The sequence below is a fragment of the Aedes aegypti genome, chromosome 2 (genome assembly GCF_002204515.2).
Source record: "Aedes aegypti strain LVP_AGWG chromosome 2, AaegL5.0 Primary Assembly, whole genome shotgun sequence".
Lineage (NCBI taxonomy): Eukaryota > Metazoa > Arthropoda > Insecta > Diptera > Culicidae > Aedes > Aedes aegypti.
The window spans coordinates 466,639,974-466,659,845 of NC_035108.1; the positions used below are offsets into that span (position 1 = coordinate 466,639,974).

The 19,872-nt window shown below is 36.5% G+C and overlaps 2 protein-coding genes and 1 long non-coding RNA gene across 4 annotated transcripts; 2 read left to right on the forward strand and 1 right to left on the reverse strand.

Annotated features, from left to right (window-relative positions):
- Nucleotides 1-2,297: 2,297 nt before the first annotated feature.
- Nucleotides 2,298-12,723, forward strand: LOC110677227. 2 transcript variants are annotated; one of them, XM_021848273.1, is made up of 6 exons: nt 2,298-2,493; nt 9,037-9,200; nt 11,546-11,695; nt 11,752-11,850; nt 12,182-12,280; nt 12,360-12,723. In XM_021848273.1, the coding sequence occupies exons 2-6, from the start codon at nt 9,038-9,040 to the stop codon at nt 12,443-12,445; spliced, it is 597 nt and encodes a 198-aa protein (XP_021703965.1). In that variant the 5' UTR covers nt 2,298-2,493; nt 9,037; the 3' UTR covers nt 12,446-12,723. The 2 variants fall into 2 exon arrangements, with proteins under 2 accessions (XP_021703965.1, XP_021703964.1); XM_021848272.1 differs by lacking the exon at nt 2,298-2,493 and having other exon boundaries at nt 8,334-9,200; nt 12,360-12,460.
- Nucleotides 5,109-17,126, reverse strand: LOC110677226. Its single transcript, XM_021848271.1, has 2 exons — nt 17,038-17,126; nt 5,109-7,057 (listed from the first exon to the last, which is right to left on the reverse strand). The coding sequence occupies exon 2, from the start codon at nt 6,851-6,853 to the stop codon at nt 5,906-5,908; it is 948 nt and encodes a 315-aa protein (XP_021703963.1). The 5' UTR covers nt 6,854-7,057; nt 17,038-17,126; the 3' UTR covers nt 5,109-5,905.
- Nucleotides 13,304-14,644, forward strand: LOC110677228. Its single transcript, XR_002501038.1, has 3 exons — nt 13,304-13,713; nt 14,106-14,239; nt 14,317-14,644. It is a non-coding gene; the product is annotated as an uncharacterized LOC110677228 (long non-coding RNA).
- Nucleotides 17,127-19,872: the final 2,746 nt, after the last annotated feature.

Below are 19,872 nucleotides of genomic sequence, written 5' to 3' on the forward strand. Positions count from 1 at the left end.
CAAAGTTTCAGATATTTTTGAAATGCTCGATCAGAATCGACTTGCATGCCTCCGTGGAATCCCTCAATGAGGTTTTTTTTTACTGTTTTCATTAAAACTGAAAATTAAACGCATAGAAAACTGTGGCCCTTTTTCAATGTTTGTCCAGAAAGATCGAAGGCACACAACAATTGAAAACTAGCGATTTCACTAACAAGGGAAGGTAACGATGGTGTTACACGGGGTTTTCAACCGGACTATTTTTGTTAGATTCTACATGTCGAAATAAGAAACACCCCAAAGCCTTTCGGGTGATGGACCAGTGGTGTAGCCAGGAGGGGCTCTGAAAGGGGCAATTTTGTACGTATATTATTTTATTAAGCTAATTGAAAGTTTGACAAAAATATTTTTTTAATATTTATTGTGATGGTAGAGAAAAGAATTGACATTAATGTATATTTAAAATGTATTTTTTCCATGCCAAAGGCGTAATCGGGATGGGTTTTTTATTGGTATACTATTCTAATAAAACCAAATTTGTTTTGGTGTCCATATTCCATGTTAGTTACGCCAATGGCATAAAAATACATTATAAACATACATTAATGTCAGTTTTGTTCATTACTATCGTACAAAATACTGAGAAACATCTTTTTGACAAATTTTCAATCGACTCAATAATATTATATTCGTACAAAATCGACCCTTTCAGAGCCCCTCCTGGCTACACCACTGGTCCATCACCCGAAAGGCTTTAAGGTTTTTCATATTTCGACATGTAGAATCTAACAAAAATAGTCCGGTTGAAAACCCCGTGTAACACCATCGTGACCTTCCCTTGTAAGCCTGCCTTGATTGTCGTTGGCAAACTGGAGTTATCTTGCAATTTGGAAAAAAAATTGTATCCAATTTCGTGTGTAGTATCGGTGCCTCTCTCCCAGGTATCTATCATCTGTTTTACCGCTCAACAATATCCACACGACCTACCATGGGGAGTTTTTTGTGGAGAAGACAACCAGCTCGAGTTCCATTGCAGCAGATGCGCAGTATGAACTCCACTCCACGGGAGAATGAGTGTAGAAAAGTCGTTGACATAAGGGAGAAAACCCAGCAAAAGTGAACGGAGGTACAAAAAATGGAGCAAAAGAAGAAAGAAAAGCCTCCACCTCGGCAAATGTCGTCGAAGAGAGACGCCGTACTCGTCAAGGCTAACGATGCTACAACGTACGCAGCGCTTCTCAAAAGCATCAGAGCAGACCCGTTGTTAGTGGATCTGGGCAAAAAACGTAGTCACAGCCAGACGTATCCAAAAAGGTGAAATGCTCTTTGAGTTGAAGGAGAATCCTACAATTGATTGTTAGGCTATCAGGAGCACATGGCTCAACCGCTGAGCAGACTGAGTGGTGGACTCAAGTCACAGTGTAAGTTAGGTGACGTGTAAATGGCGATCCGATTGAGGAAGGTATATGGAGGTACATAGACAGCAAATATGCCACGAAAAACTGGACCCGAGGAACGAACGACGACTAGCTTACTGGTGGAATGACAGGCTCAGGGTGCTGCCATAGTAAACGCATCTTGCGATGCGTGCGCGTTTGCGATCCCGCAAAGCAGAATATCAACAACAGGAAATCCTTCAATCGCATCGCGTTCGCGGACGACGACGTGTTACTATGGCCGCACCGTCAGCAAGCTTTGCGCTGCTTTTCTCAAAGCCAGAAAGCGGGCTCAAAGAGCAGGGACCGAAATGTAGACAAGGGAGCAAAGGACGGCTTTTCGAGAAGTTAGGACTGCACTCAAATGGGAGATCAAGCTTAGTAAATCTAATTGCTACAAGGAGCTGTGCCAAGATGCAGACACCAATCCGTGGGATCATGCGTATCGAGTCGTTATGGCAAAGATCAAGGGCTCTTCGACACCAGCTGAGATGTGTCCATACAAGCTGTAGATGATCGTGGAGGGTCTTGTAGTGAATGAGCTGTATAAGTTGTTAAAATTCATTAAGCGTGTACAGTTTGGTAGCCGAAAGTTTACAGGAGTGTCAGAAAAGCTCTTCGACAGGAATGAAATGAAGGATGACGATGAGGGACTATGGTTCCCAGGACGGAAGAAGTTAGGCGGTTGCCATTGTTAGACATTTGTTAGATATGTTGCCCACCTAAAAAAATCGAAGAGCATAAATCATAAACCCGAATTTATGCTGCATGTTCGATTTTTTCGTACATTGTTGACGGTTGAGAAAACAGTGCGGACAAAACCTGCAGCTATCTTTGCCGCATCAGTTTGTAAAAAAAAGTCGCGTGCGCCGGTCGGAGAAATAAAAGTTCCTCGTCGTTTTGTCAGCTGCCATCACCGGAACCATTGTTGGCGTTAATTTTAAGTGGAAAAGTGTTGCGTCTTCGTTTGCGTTTGCGTCTTGCGTTTCGTCTTCCGTCCTATTGCCTCCACACGGCCGTGATAATTCCCGGATCTCGTCGTCGCCGCTGCTGTTGCTGCTGCCCGTTGTACAATTCCGTAAGAAAGAAGAAATCCAAAAAAGATCTCCTCACTATGCCGGGTCGTGTTCCGGGCAGGGTTATCGTTGGAATTGGTTTCAGGTGTTTTCCTTACCGTTCACACCATGCTGCCAGGATGGCCCGTTATTGTGAACGACAGGAGGCAAACACATGCAACCAATTCAAAACATAACCTAACCGGGACACGGCCCGGCCTAATGAGAATACTCCTTGAACCAGTGTTTTACACCTGTGTATCTCGATACGGATCTCGAGACATTTTATAAGAGATTTTACCTTTTCGTTTAACAACCTGTGCAATGAAGTGCTTTTTTTATTGAATGGGAATACCAAGTTTGGAAAGGTAGATTAAAGTTAGGGCAGCGCCAGCATGGACATCCGGCAACTATTCTTGGTTACGTACACTAATCACCAAGTGTTTTGATATTTTTGTCCGTTTTGGATTATTCCGCCGCAATGTTTTAAGGTCAACGATTGTTTTAAGTATTTACAATAAATGTTTCGTCAAATTGGGAACAATATTTTGTATTTCCCTTTCGAAAATGTTAGGTTAGGGTCCTTAAACCGTGTTTGTGGTGCAATTTTAATAATTTGAATCATTATCCACTATTAATTATCATATTGAAAGCAAAGACTACTCAATTATCGTCGATGTTGAGTAGTTTGATTAAATGGATTGTTGAATACAAGAATAACACACATAACACATTCAAAAACCATTGGTTTTGACGATATTTGTTATTTTTTTTTGTATTGACATGATCTTAAAATTTTGTCTGTAACTGTGTAGTGTATACATTGTCATTTTCTTAGCGCAAACATTAAAGATGTTTTCAAAAATATCTAAGATTTTGTAGCTTAAAGAGAAACAAGAATATTATAGATGTTGGTGACCCCTAAGTGCTTGTGTTATTAGTGTAAGGCCCTTCCTCGCTGGATGTAAAAAATCTGCCTGCAAAACAAGGAGTTAAGTGTGTGCCGCAAAAATATCGGAATCTAAGTAAACCTACTTGATTATATCACCGAATTTTCAACATAAAATTTAAATTTTCATTAAAATTCACTGAATTTTCAAAAACAAAAAAAAAATTATGATTTTTTGTGAAATTTCAGCAAACAATTGTGAAATTCTTTCAACTGCTTTGCTGTTGAAGTTTCGAAGAAATTTCACAGAATTAAGTGAATTAATATTATCTACTGTATATTGTGTAACCTTCCGCTAGCAAGTAGTGCATTAGTGTGAGTATTGAGTTTTGGGAGCAATTGCCAGTTTGGAAGTGTAACGGGAAGCTATCTAACTTCAACCGGAAGCAGAAGAATAATTTCTGATTTATCAGAAGAAGAAATTCGTTAGTTTTTCGAAGAGATTTTAACAGTGTTTGTGATACAAAACTATCACTCATTCTTCCAAAAGTTTCCTTTCACACAAATTGTAATTAGGTGAAGTTTGCTCTGCAATGTTCAGCAATGTTTGATGAAAACCAGCAATTTTTTTGATAAAAAAAAAATTAGCATAGCAAAACCTAACAATAATTCCGCTATCAAGAAGTGCACAAGCGTGAGTATTGAGTTTTGGGAGCAGCTGCCAATTTAGATGAAGTTATCCAGCGTCAACCGGAACCAAAGCATGTTTTCTGATTTACCGAAAGAAGAAATTCGTTAGTGCTTCGAAGAGATTTTAACAATGTTTGTGATTCAAAACTAATGCTCATTCATCCAATAGTTTCCTTTCAAACGAAAATTTTTTTAGTGAAGTTTGCTCTGCCGAATGAAGCAGCAATTTTAAATGAAAACCAGCAATTTATTGGCAAAAACAATCAGCATAGCAAAATTCAGCAAAAAAAAGAAGAAAGTTGGGGTGTAGGTTGGCAGGTAAATAAAGTTTAACGTGATAGAATAAAGTTTAACGTGATTTATCTAAGAAAAAACTCAAAAGTTTCACCAGCATTAACTCGCCAACAACGCCGGTATCGTAGGTTAAACTCAAAAAGGTAAGCAAATTTAGATCTAAGTAAAAATGGAAAATAAAAAAATGGCATTTTATTCAAGGTTCTTGATTTTTTTTTCAGAAAAAAATTTAATTGGACGATTTTGAAAACTATTCAAATTTAACTCACAAAATATAAAAATTGAGACCTCCGTATTGATCATGTACCTCATTCAATTGAATTCTTAAAAGCTACGAAATAAAAAATATATATATGTATATAAATATATATAACATCTTTCGATGCAAGGTTTTAGCTAAGCGTTAAAACTTCCATTCTGTAGCATTTAATTCATTGTATTTGCTGGATATTATGTAAAATATGATGAAATTGTTAATGGCGCTTACGCCAACTATGCATTTAGGTGCAATCTAGTACTTGACCTACTGAACAACTCTGCTGAAGACACCGCCACTCTAACTTGTAATGTTTCTAAGATACAAATGCTCAAAACATTTGCACAACAGCGTCACCAAGCGGCTTTTTATGATCAAAATAGATTACTTTCAAATAGTACTCAACCTACAGAACAACTTTGCTGAAGGCATCCCCACTCTAATTTGTAAGGTTCCTGAGATACAGAAGCTCAAAATATTTGGTCACTATCTCCACCAAGTGTTTCAAATAGTACTTAGCCCAAAACACTACCTCTCTATTTTGTAAGATGAGACTTATCTAGACCCTTAAAGCAGAGGTTCCCAAACTTTTGCAGAGTACGACCAACAATCAAATTTTTCTTTTCATGGAAGAATTGAGATGTTTAAAATAGGTTAAGCTTTTTCAGGCTCATTTTGGGATTTTCAAAGGGCATTTTAAGCATTTATGTGGTACTAGGTTGTTTGACGGTCATGTCGGCTTAAGCTTGACCAAAAAATGCATTTTTTAGGACAAAGTGGATCATAATGCATAAAAAAGAGTCATTTAATTAATGAAAATGTATCTGAAGCCCGTGTTTCAGACAAAAGTTGAAGATCTTCTACCGTGAAAAAAGTAAAAATCGATATACTTACAATTTAGGGGAATTTGTTGTATATTCGGTTCTTTTCGTTTTGTAATTTTTTTGCGACTCAATGGGCTAAAAATTTGCATCAACATTTTTCGTACTAATACGCATCTTGTGTTAAAATTAGAGGCTAATCGGCCGACAAAGCTCCTTTATGGTGAAGTATAACAAAACTGCCGAGAATACAGAAGATACTCTATAACTAGATTTTTTTTCGCGACCCGCTAGAGACCTGTCTACGACCCCCCTGAGGGCGACCCACAGTTTGGGAAACTATGTCTTAAAAAAATACACCGTCTTTGGACCAGTTTGAATGCCACGTATTGTATTTAAATTTTCGGATCAAACATGAAAACATTATATTATATTTTTTCTAATATTTAATACTACATAGCCATTTATACCAAACGGAATCATTTTTAAACACCAGTATGTAATACTTCTATAAAACCTGTTATTTCATCGAGCACTATGCGTTGTACTTTGGTCACCTCATTTGCGTCAATTGACATCATTACATCACAAAATATAAGCTCATCGCGACAATAGTAAACTCCATTGGCAATTGATTCCATAGGTTCAACGTATAGAGAGTTCAATTCCATTACAGCATTACAGTCGAGAATCATATGTTTACCTACTCGTTTGATGTTTTGCACTTTGAAAATTTGATTTTCTTTACATATGAAGTTATCTCTTCCATCTATCGAAATTATAGTATTCTGTCTGTTTGTGATCACAGAGTAGGATGACCCTCGTTGCCGTAGCAATGCTTTTTTCGTAACGTCATACTTCAAGTGCTCACCAAATCTATTTCTAAACTGTTGTAAGGGATATGATGATTTTTTTACATAGCGTAACAAAGTTTGCATATAATTTTCAAACGGAAAGGCAGAAAACGAGTCCAAACAGCCGTGTAGGAGACAATCATCGGGCAGATGTGTGAGCAAGTGAAAATTATAAACAAACCGATGTTCTCCATACAACGTCATGAACTCATGGCCGAAAGCTTCTAGTAAATTCTTCGCTTTATCATTTTCCGTTTGATACTTAACAGGATGACATAATATGCGAATGGCTGCATGAAGTTTTAAGAAATGATTATAATACGCATCGCTCATCACGTTTAAAAATATAAACGGTCCCAAATACAACAATAATAATCGTAGTTCTGTTGCCTTGAACCACTTCAAATCAGTCAGAGGTCGTGGAGTCCGAGAAAAATCGGTGCATACTTGGCGTTTTACAGCTTCGATGCGCGAATCGATGATACATTTCTGAGCCGGTGTCAAACTATAACTCTTACCTGAAGTTTCCACCCACAACTTCAGAAGAGATTTCATGCCGCCCAAACATACATTGTGCATGTAGTCGATTGGTACACAGGAAACACACCCAATTCCTATCGTTGCCAACGGAGGTAATCGATCTGACAGATGATGGGGGTCCGACAAATTTAAAAATGAATCGTCAGTCCTCAATTCAAAACCGATATTGGGGAACACTGTTCTGTGCCCAATGCTGCGCCCACGTGTAGTGCATTTCGGACAACCATACAGCCCATTATGTGCCTGCAATTGAAAAGAATATTTTGCGTTAATTTAAGCGTATATATACTATACGGAGGGGATTAACACTAGTTTTCAAAGTTGAAAAAATCCCAGCAAAATTCGACAAAACTTTCACAAGTTTTGCAATTTTGGACACACATTACAGCTAATTATGCTATACGTGAGAGAAGAGAATCTTTCAATGTTACTTATTCACTTTTAAAAAATTACGTGAGAAAGAAAAAAGCTGACGTACTTTAATATCCATTACAAATGCCTTTGCTGGAGCGTCCATGATAAATGCATCTACTGAAAACATCACTCACAGATTGTTAATTTCCATTCCGACCTTCAATACGTGATCCAATTCCTCAACAAACTCGTGCATATATTCATGGATGCTGCTGGGCTTACTAGTACCGCAGAATACAGCCACGGGAAGAACATCTCGAAACCCGATTATTTTCACGAGTATAGGCCAGAAGCTACTCTTTGAGCTTTTCGTCAATGGTAGTCCATCTATTCCAAATTGAAGACGATAGTGGATTTCACAGTTAGGTTTTACATTATTTTTTATCATGATTTGTTCCACTGCGCGCTTTAAGCCCAAATAGCAAAACTCTCCTTCTCCCATCCTCGTTATCGGCATATCACATAGTTTTGCATCGGCTTTCAGAGTTTTGTTAGTTTTGGGAAGATGAGGAAAGTGATGTTTTTTTCAAATAGGATAGAAGATCATCCATAGCATTATCACTTATGTGGTTGTCAGTTGACCATTGGGCTAATTTAACTTTTATATCGACGAAGATTTCTTCATCATCCACCAATGGTGCTTCTTCATCACCCGACAACGAATTTTCATCATCGGATTCAAAACGATTAACATCCTCATATTCATCTTTTTCGACAGCTGCTATTGAATCACTTTCGTCGTCTTCTACAGCAATTTCATCTTCTCTTCCAAGAGCTTCCATCGGCGGCTCTGTGTTATTTTCCGTTTGAACATTATCACGGCTACTGCTTGTCGTCAGCTGCTGCTGTTCCGATGAGGAGATTCCAAATGCCGCGAACAATCTGGCGGCCTCTGCTTTATCTTTTCGATAATTTGTTGACCTGGACATCTTAAAAAAAAAAAGTTTTTCGCTTTCACAATAAAGAAATACACAACTGAAACAACATAATCTGATAGACTACAACGCGATAAAGACTTTTTTTTTTATATGATTTTACGTTTTATTATTTTGTACCTTCCAATGAGAGTACACGGTTAAAAAAGTTGGCACTTAGAAAGTTTAACTATCACAGCTTCCAGATAAAGGACTTGAAAAATAAAACTAATTTATTTAATACCTCAATTTTATCACGCTAAAAAAAAATTAGTCGTGATATGAAGGAGAAACCAATGTATATGCACTAACTGTTGAAAGGGGAAAAGAAACACAAACACACTTTTTCTTTTCCTAGCACGTTGGCTGCTGACTGATGATGACCAACAGTTCAGCTACTCTTTTATTCAACCACTGGGTATATACAATTCATTATGTCTAACGTACATCTCATTTTCTTTACCTATATATAGTACCCGCAGCATATTCATATTGAATGGTGTGATACCTCCAACACTAAGCACAAATCAATGAAAGCGTAATCCATACAAAATGCATTTTTTTGTGGGTAAACTCGATGAAAGCCATCATTATTGTGTTGCACAGTGAAACCAACAGAAATGGGTAATAAATCAATCATGTTGAACTCAGCGTTCATATGTATAATATTTTGAGATAGATACATTAAGTGTAAATTTAATTGTGAAAAAAATGTCCACATCCTTCATGTAGGATTCGAACCCAAAATCTTTTGTTCAGTTTAATGTTCCTGGAATACCGGATTCTTGAAAGGGTTTAGAAAACCGTATCAAGGACACAACCAGAATAGGGAAGGGACGTATGTTCGACCGCATGCACAATGCGCTACACATTTTACGTTTTTCTTTTTTCAAGCATGTTCAACTACAGTTATTTGAACAAAGATTGCCCGGAAGAAAAAATGGAGCCTCAAAAAAGCAAAAAAACAAAAATCAGTAAGCCACTGTTGGTGGATGCTGCTACGTTGGACCAAATGCGGCTGAGGTTTGACCAAATCAAGCAGAAAAACGCGTTACCAGGTAAGTAACGGATACATTATTTTTTCTTATCATATCAAAGGGTGTTATAATTTTCTCCAAAAGTAAATATCATAGAATATCACTATAATCGAAAAACTTTCAAAACTCGAATTGTTATTTCTAGTAGAAGTTTTCTGATCTTTGATGACATCACCTTCTAATATTCACATTCATCATTAAAGTTCATCGGTGATTAAGTTTATTGGAGGGAATAATCATGGCTGTGTCTCCATTAACTTCCATTATATCTGTTTTAATATAGCGCAGTAACCATTGCACACTGGGCCAGTAGATGACTTTAACCAGACAAAACCTTTAGCGCTTTGAGAATGCATTTTAGTGTTCTGGCGTCTTTGAAGACTTGATGTGTTTATTTTTTATGCTTTAAAACTTGACGTTGAGAAATAGTTACTATATTCACTAGTTAATAATTAACAGTTATTGTGTTTTTTGGTTCACCTCCTAGCGACTTAATGTATACTGCAAAATTGGAGAACATAAAAAAATGCGACTTTATGCGTAAAACACAAAAGTTTCGCGAATTATGTTGAGAAAGATATGGCAAAAAAAAGTAATATTGGGCCTAATTTAACTTTTTTTTTTTAACTTTTTTTTTAATAAGTCGCATTTTGCCTTTTGAACGCTCCTTCGCGATTTGGTGTCTGCCAAGAAATTGTAGATCATGTAAAACTTCAGCTATATGCTGAACACAGCAACATTTCAGGACTTATATTAAGAAAAATATAGCAATAATAGTAAAATTTGACGTAATTTTACGTTTGTTATCTATTTTCTTTAAAATAAGTCATATTTTGCATTTTGAACACTTCTTCGCGATTTGCTGCCTGACGAATAGTTGGAAAACATACAAAAATGCAACTTTATTCTTGAAGAATCCAAAATTCTACGACTTATAATAAAAAATATGTATGGCAGAAAATAAAATATTTTCTTTATTTTACGTTTGGTAAAAAAAATTCTTTTGGGTCATTTATTTAAGCTGATTTATCAAAAAAAAAAAAAAAAAAAGGATAAAAAAACTGACTAAATGTGGAAGATAACAATCGTTTTCCATTTCAAATAACATACATATAACAAAAAAAAATGAAAAATTATGCTTGATCTTATGTTGATTCAACTATTTTGCACAAAATTCGTGCTTTCTGTATGGATTTTTTTTAATCGGTCGGTTACAGAGGAAAAAGAGCACTTCATGTTCAAACTAACAAAAAGGTTACCATCGGAGAAAACAAATATCATCTCCTGACGTACCATATGGACTTTTCATTATTAAAAAAGGAAGCTTGAGGGTAATGAACTTGGCAAAATAGGACTTAACATTAACAACGCGTTTCCAAATTGCATAGCGAAAATACAATTTTTCCATACAGGTTTTCCCGCCTACTAAGATTACAATTTAATGCAAGAATAGCGTTAATACTGTTAGTTTCTTTTACTTTAATGATTTTTACTTTGTGTACAATTCATAAATTTTGCCATATTTTTAATAGTATAAGACAAAGAATTTTTGTGTGTTTGGCATAAAGTTGTATTTTTTCAATTGTGCGGAATACATAAAATAGCTGAGGAGTGCTCAAAAGGCAAAATAAGAAAACAGTTTAAAACAAACTAGGCTGAACTTGAGCCTAATTTCACTATTTTTGCCATATTTTTTTTAATATATGTCGCAGAACTTTGGTGTCTTTAGCATATAGTCGCATTTTTTTATGCTCCATAACTTTGCGGAAGACATCAAATCGCTAGGAAGTGAAACCAAAAAACATAATAATTGATTACTATTAACTAGTGAACATAGTAACTATTTCTCAACGTCAAGTTTTAGAGCATCGAAAATAAACACAAATCTTTGAAAACGCTAAAAAAAAAATGCAACCCCAAAGTGCTAGAGGTTTTGTCTGGCTAAAGTCGGATTCTGACCCAGTGTGCATTGTTTCCTTTTGTTGACTCGATCTTTTCAATCTGGAATTCGTCTGTGCTGAAATCTTCATATAAAATAAAATATTTTAAAGCGTTTTTTTTTGTAAATACTCAAAAAAATAAGTTTTAATTTGACATTTTGTTAAAAAAAATACATAATTAAAAGACTTAGTTTAAGATTCATCCATTTCTTTCGCTCTCTTCTAATAAAAAAATAGGTACCCGTAAAGTAAAACAATTGGTACTTCAGTTCTTAATTTTTTGATATAAGATTAAATTGAAATCATTAATTGAAACACAGGAGTAGTCTATATTTACATAAATTCTACTTGTGGAGACAATTGCATAACATTCTGAGAAACCTTTAAGGTAATAAAAAACAATTCTCATTTTTAATTGTATTTTAGAAGGAACGAGCAGCAAAATACCAATTGCTATGGCAAGTATTGTGCCACCTGGCATAACCATAAAAAAGGAGACAGAAAGCACAAGAAGTATTCCTCCAATTCAAATTCCTCCACAAATGAATTCTACCTCCATCAACTCAGATTTCGAAGGTATATTGATTGAACATATGGTTTTCTATAGATTATAAACCAATTAATATTTTTAGGACAAACATCCCCGCCATCTAAAATTCCACGACTGGCAACATTACTACACTCTATCGCCCCACTAACTCCACGGCCGGTAACGGTAACCACCATAGCAGGTAAACAAAAAAACACATTTCTAAAACATTAGAACGGATCTTGTTTATTAAGGTGACGAGAGTACGTGTTATTTTCTTTACCTTTCGTCTCTTTCTAACAATTTGCCTAGTGATTTTGATAGTAAATTTGATTAGCCAAAATACTCTTATGCCTCTTATATATTGAGCAGAATAAGAATAGTTACGAAGAGTTACCCTACTAAAATTAAATATTTACAGGTTTCGTTTACTGAGATTTTAAATTTTCAATCAATACCGTAAAACCTCATCATAATACTCCCATTTTGAAAATCTTCAAAAACGCATTTTAATAAGATGTTGATGTTTTTAGGACAAATCTCACCACCAACCAATATTTTACGACCAGTAACTTCTAATCACATCGCTCTACCGAAAACAACTCCGCGGCCGGTGCCATTGGTGAACACAGGTAAGATTAACTAAAAAAGATCAACACATTTTTATTTTTTCAATATTTTTGTTTTATTTTTTGATTTTTTTTATTCAAGATGACCATGATGTTGAAGACCTGACGGCCTTAATGATTAAAATGAGCGTGATCGGTGAGTATTTGATTTATCTTACAGAAAAATAAGGTTGCATTTTGTCCACATTTCTAGACTAACATTTGAAAAAGGCAGAATTGCCGTATAAACTTTTGGCATCTCACGCAAATTGTGGACGTATCCCCATCAAATCATAAAAACTTATATCTGTAGCAGATAGAAGAGACACCTTTCGGCTACAGGTATTAGTTTTTATGGATTTATGTCCATGAGTTTAGGAATTGCGTTCGAAGAAAATGTTTTCGATGTCAATTACGCCCTTTTCAAATGTTAGTCTAGATTTGTTAATTTCAATAATAATGTTTAGTAGATTCGTAAACTTAACTATTGTTTTACACTGAATAGACTTTTCCCGTGAAAAAAAAATTATTGGCTTAATCGCTTCCTTCGGTCTTATAAAAAAACTTTTCCCAACGAACGTATATTTTTGGCGCCTCTAAATATTGGAAAGTAATGAAAAATATTCGAATGAGCATTTTATTTCAATACCACCTTTCTCACAAGTTTTATCTATGCTCAGTGGTGAAAATCAATTCAACAGCTGATCAACTGATTCGTTGTACAAATGCACATTTAACTAACCTTGTGAGAAAGGTGGTAGTGGAGTAAAATGCTCATTCGACAAGCCATTCAAATGTTTTTCACAAGTTTTTCTTTATTTTTCAATAGTTAGGGACGTGATAAAAATATAGGCTTTCTGGGAATAATTTCTCTATAAGACTAAAGGAAACGAGTAAACCAATAATAATTTTGCACGGTAAACGTCTATTGGTTGTGTATTGTATTTCGTTGCGTTTTTTTGTGAATAAAATACAGTTTACTTGCTAAGAAATGTAGATATGAAATTCTTCTGCGTTTTGTAATAGTAATATCATTTTAGAAAAAAAAAAAATTGACAAAAACAATGAGGCGACGACAAGAAAATTGGATGCCCTAAACACAAAAATGGCTTCACTCCAAAGAATAATGGGCACAATGTCCGATGCCATTGATGCCATCAGACAATCATCCATCAATGAAGTAAGAGAAGAGACAGCTATACATTTCCCAATCAAAAATGACGAGGAATTGAAAAATTTGGAAGTCTTACTAGTAGAAGAACAATTTGAAAAAGCGTTTCGCTCGAAATTAAAAAAAGAAAAAACAAAAGATGCTTATCATTTTATGCGAAACGCTGTTGGACAAATTTTTTACAAAACTACAAGACATACTTGGAGCGGACGCGTGGGCCACAATAGTGGCCACGAGGAGGATGCTTGCAAGGCCTCTAATCTGAACGTTGTGCGCATTTTGCTTGGTATGTTTTTAAGTTGAGGGTTTTTTTTTATTACCGAACAAATTTTGCTTTTGTGTCTTAGATTGTCATGAAATTTTCTCCATAAGCAATGTAATCAAAACACATTGTAAAATATTCTAAAATAATTTTTTTTCTGAAAAAAAAAAGTTGAAATTTGTTGATTTTTCCGGACATCTATTTTCATAGCTTGAGAATGACGAACCGTAGGAACAATGATTAAAATATGTTTTTTTTTCCGAATTTTTGAAAATAAATTTCCGTTATATTTACATGAACTTTACCAGTGGAGAAAGTTTCATGAAAATCTGAGACCTTCTGGCCCAAATCCATTCGGTAATAAAAAAAGCGAAAATTATAGATAATTATTGTTTATTTTTTGTTTTAATCTTCAGATGTTGCAATGGAAATTTTCCCTATCACCCGAGACACCGCGATCCAGGAATTTAAAAAGGCACTTCAGAACAAAAATGCCGCGGTTCATATGAACAAGGTTCGCGATGCCAAATTTGTCCATGAATAAATAACGGTAAGCAAATAAAATAAGTATTACAACAATTTTTGAAATGCTCCATTTTAATAAAATTTGCCCTTTTATCGTTACAGAGGGAAAACTACTGAACAAATCAGTTATGTGTAAATGAGATTAAAAGAGAAATATTTGTTGAGGACCATCCATAAACCACGTTGATTTATTTGTTAATTTTTTAAACTTTCTATGGACAATGGCCGTATTCCACTTATTTCAGGCGGAATAAATTAAATAGGATTTGTTTCTGACATGTCGAACTTGAACTCTAATTTTCTAAAATTCATTTTTTTTTTATTATTTTCGGTGTTTTCACATGTTGGGGTTTATGAAATGTCAAACGCAAAAGTGATCCATAATTGTTAAGAGACAATAAAATAATTTCATAAGCGATGGACAAAACGATGTGATATTAGTATTGTTTTTATTATAGAGTTTTATTATTATTATTATTATTATTATTATTATTATTGTTATTATTATTATTATTATTATTATTATTATTATTATTATTATTATTATTATTATTATTGATATTTTTATTATTATAATTATCATTATTATCATTATAATACCAAGAAAAAGTACCTTTATGAGCCACATTTATTATTATAATTAGCTGAGTTAAATCAAAATCAAACACCATGCCATGATCAGAAAGATACCTAGAGCCATAATGTCGAATCAATGTTTAATTTAAAAAATCTATGCCAACTTTGAAATCTCCTGAATCAGAAATCTGGCTTCCAATTTGAATAGGTCCCAAATGATTTGTTCATATACATAAAATTCGATCAGTTTCTTTTGTTTATTACGGTACAGCTGCTGTACTTCAGCAAAACTTATAAATGGGGTCAATGCTTCGAAAATTAAGCTTTTATTTTATTAATCAAATTGACTGTATATCTTTTCAAATCATTATTATAAACGATAAAAACTGATTGAATTTTATATTGACAAATCACTTAGGACCTATTCAAATTGTAATTCAGAAATAAAATATCCAAATCAAAAACAGCCTAAAAAGAATCAACATTAGAGAATTTAAAAAATTAAATTAAAAATGGATTAAAGTTCAAAATATTAATTTAATAATTTCATGACTATAACTTGAAAATAAATTTATTAAAATAAGAATATTTGACAATCTTAAAAATCAAACAGAATCCAGTTTTACGCGAGTGGTAATGGCCGCTAAATTTTGACATTCTCTGGGGGTCACCACCGTCATAGCAACCAACTTCACTTCTATGTTCTCTTGTGATCAGAAGAGTAAAGTTGGCTGTGATAAAGGTGGTGACCCCCAGCAAATGTCAAAATACGGCAGCCATTACCGCTCGCGTAAAACTGGATAGATTCAAATTTCAATGTTGGAGATTATAAACATTAAAAATTGTTTTTAAAGTATTTGTTATTGGGCAGCTTTTCACACAAAACATTAGATAAAAGAATCTTGATAATTTCACCAATGCATATAAAATTTAATTTAAATATCACGATTATAGTTAATGGTTGGTTGAATATCTGCAGAATTCTGGGAAATTTTGTCGAAAGTATGCAACGCAGTATTCTATCCGACCTGTTAGCACAATCATAGCAACCCATGCTTTCGAGTGTGTCAGATTTTTTTTTTTCAGTTTGAGTTTTTCAATCCAATTGAAGAAAAGTCGGACCAGACTTGGACAAGCCCAAGTCTGGTCCGACTTTCTCCACTTTCCGCCAGAACGTTATGAGCGTTACCATCGTCCACTGTTTGAGGAATCGTACCTGGCGAAAAAAAAAATAGTTTGAGGAGCCCACCGAGATATGGGGACAATCATTCTTCTTAGGTGCTAATCAAAATTTGAGCGTAATTATTCATGAAATTTTGAAATATGGTTTGTAGATTCATGAAAATAATTTCGTGGATCTGCTGCTCAAAAACCATGACTTGAAAATCAGTTTTCTTAGGTGCTGATCAAAATTTGAGCACAAATACTTATGATATTCTAAAACCTGTTATGCAGACTCATGAAAATCCTTTTGTGAATCTGCCGCTCAAAAAACTTGATTTTACAATCATTCTTCTTTGGTGCTAATCAAAATTTGAGCGTAACTGTTTATAAAATTTTGAAACATAGTTTGGAGACTCATGAAAATAATTTCGTGACTCTGCCTCTAAAAAACATGACTTGAAAATCAGTTTTCTTAGGTGATGATTAAAATTTGAGCATAACTATTTATGAAATTATAAAACTTGGTATGCAGACTCAAAAAACATGATTTGACAATCATTCTTCTCGGGTGCTAATCAAAATTTGAGCGTAACTATTTATAAAATTCTGAAACAGTGTTGTGAGTCTGCACATGAAACATATTTCGTCTGTCCTTTAAATAACTTCACTAAAAATTTATTCCTCTTAGGTGTATATCAAACATTTGCACTTAACCATACGTTGGCAAGTACATCGTTGGTACACTAAATTTTGGAACCTTGTTTTCGGGTCGAATAGGGAAGAATATCGTCCCACACCGCATTTTTCAGAGACCCATCCCGTTCATGCTTGTTACGTCACATCATCCTATCCCGCATGCGCATTACAGCGTTTTTAAAAAGGTAAACCATTAACTTCCTGTTTTCATCCGGAAAATATTACACGTAGGAATACGCGGATTCGATGCCACCCTCCGACTTTTAATTGGGACCGGAACTGTGTGCGTCTTAAAGCATGCGATGGATCCATTTCCCAGTATGCTCATTGACCGGTTTGATGTATTCCAATTATGACGGCCCGATTCTGGCACCATCTTAAACTTACGCTCGCTTTAGTCAATTCAGCACACTTTCTACGATGTAGGATAATTCGTTCGTTTCGTCCTGTTGGGTTCGAGCCGCTTCCATCGGAAATCGATAGCTATGCTGGTGCAGATACGGATATGACCATTAAAGCTATCTTTCAGGTGCTTCTCTCAATCCGGCTCATTATAGTTTTGTAGGAAATCAAACGGTAGTTGGGACATTCGTTTTGGAATTGAATAGTCGCAATTTTCACCAAAAACACCGATTGTGGGATTCAGCTCCTGTTTTCTGTTATTTTTATATAGCTATCATTCCATGCTGAGCAGAAGTGAGATTGTAGTGGTAGTGAACATCGAAAAAGTTCACTACTACAATCACACTTCATGCTGGGATGACAGCTGGGATATGCACAAGCAGCATAAAATCCATCTAACAGCCCATACATAATTTTGTCTAACGTTAGGCTAACGTTAGTCTAAATTTAGTCTAACTGATCGTTTCGAACTTGCAGCATATCTAACAAAACTGTGTCAGATCTGTCTAATTTTAGACTAAATTTAGCCTAACGTTAGAAAAAAATTTAGGCTAACAATCTAACGAATTAGACTAAATTTAGACTAAAGTTAGCCTAACCTGCCGTACTGGGTTGTGTGTGTTAACATATCGTTCTGCATACGAATGATGCCCGCGAACGGCATGAGGGAATGGTAGATGGAATGAAAGAGAATTCAAATGATAGGTGCGAGAAAGAGAAAAGGAGTTTATCGGGTTGGCTTGCGGTCGAGAGTTGGACTAGACATTCAGTCATAAAAGTAATTTTGTGCGTAGTGGTCGTTCAGTCCTTTTGCGCGGGATGAGCGTAGGGTTCATTGAAGATCGGTTACTACAGGTCTCTTCCCGAAGCACGTACGACTAAAATCAAAGAACGAGGGGCTTTCTCCAGATGGAATACTGAACGTATGTTCAGGAAGTTGTTGCAGAAGTGCATTGGCGAAGGTAACTTTCCAGAAATATGGAAGATCCAGAAACTGGTACTGCTGCCAAAGCAAGGGAAACCAACGGCAGTTACAGCCTTATTTAGGCCCACTTGCCTACTGGATACGTTCGGAAAACTCCGGGAAAAATATTCCTTAACAGGCAGACAAAGTGTACGAGGAGTGAGCGTGGGTTGTCGCAAATGCAGTCTGGATTCCGCAAAGCCTTATCGACGGTAGACGCAATTCGAGCAGTACTCGAGTGTGCTGAAAAAGCGTCGAAGCAGAAACGAAGAGCAGATTGATATTGCGCCGTGGTCACGATAGATGTGAAAAACGCATTCAACAGAGCCAGCTGGGAGGCTTACGCCCGCAGCGCTGCACAGAATGCAGGTTCCCGACTTTCTGTGCAAGATCTTGAAGAGCTCATTCCAGAGTAGAATAATGGTGTACGAAACAAATGTAGGGCTGAAGTCAATGCAAGTGACAGTGGGCGTCCTTCAAGGTTCCATTCTCGGTCCAACTCTTTGGAACGGAATGTACGACGGAGTCTTGACTCCCAGGAAGGTGCAGATTTTTGGGTTTGGGGATGATGTGCCACTTACGGTGATGGGCGAGACGCAGGAAGTGGAGATGCCAGTGATGGAAACAATTGAGGGCTGAATGAGCCCTCACCACAAAACAGAGGTACTGCTAGTCAGCAACTGCGAGGCGGTACAGCAGATAGTGGCCAACGTCGGAAGGTATGTGATTGCACCGAAGTGCGTGCTGAAGCACCTGGGAGTAATGATTGACGATCGGCTGAATTTCAACAGCCACGTTGATTACGCATGTGAAAATTTCGAGAAGGCAATAAACGCGATAGGGAGAATCATGCCAAACTTAGGTGGTCCAAGCAGCAATACGAGGCGTCTGCTAGCTAACGTCTCGTCATCGATACTGAGGTATGGAGTTCCTGCTTGGGGCAAGGCACTAGAAGCAAAGCGGAATCGCGAAAATCTGAAGTAGTCCGTAGCATGTTACCGGTTAGAGTCGTCGAGCGCCAATGGACCGGGAGCCATCCTCCATCCTGAATCGCTAGAACTACTTCGGCACACTTCCGATCAACAACAGAATAAGAACAACTTGTAACGTTACCGGTTTCGGAAGATATTCCTCCGTTGGAGAACTCACCATCGGAGTACGCTAGCTTCACCGTCGGAAATTGCGTTTAGTAGTATCGATCATGACGAATCGCCGGCTTAGGGTCGTCGGTCGCTTGCGTACCGGAAGTCACCCCTCAACCGGAATCGCAAGACCGACCGCTGCATTAAACCGGTCCGCCCGAAGAGCATAACGAGCAGCGCAGTAAAGTCCAGAGAACCAACAAGAACAGGAGCATATATCATAAAAATTATCACATGGCGCACATAGCCTACCCCAAAATGCAGCCAGAGTCGAATAGAGCCAGAGGTGACTAAATGGCGTAGAGGCATCAACAAGCCCTCAGCCCCCTGAAATAATACCATGAGGACTACCTCGGGGGGCATCTTGTAGGCGAAACTGAGCGTGACAGGGCCCGCCTAGGAAGGAATGCCTCGATAGACGGGGAAACATTCGAGGGGGTGGACTAGTTCGTCTACCTCGGACCCTTGCTGATGGCTGACGTTAGTCAAGAAATTTGAAGGAAGTCGTTCCTACTATGGACTCCAAAAGAAACAGCGGGCAAGAAAGATTTACCCCCGCACCCAATGCACGATGTTCAAAACGCTCTTAAGACCGATATTTGTCCACGGGTATGAGACATGGACTATGCTCGAAGAGAATTTACAAGCTCTTGGGGTTTTCGAATGTCGGGTGCCTAGGACGATCTTTGGCGGCGTGCAAGAGGACGGTGTGTG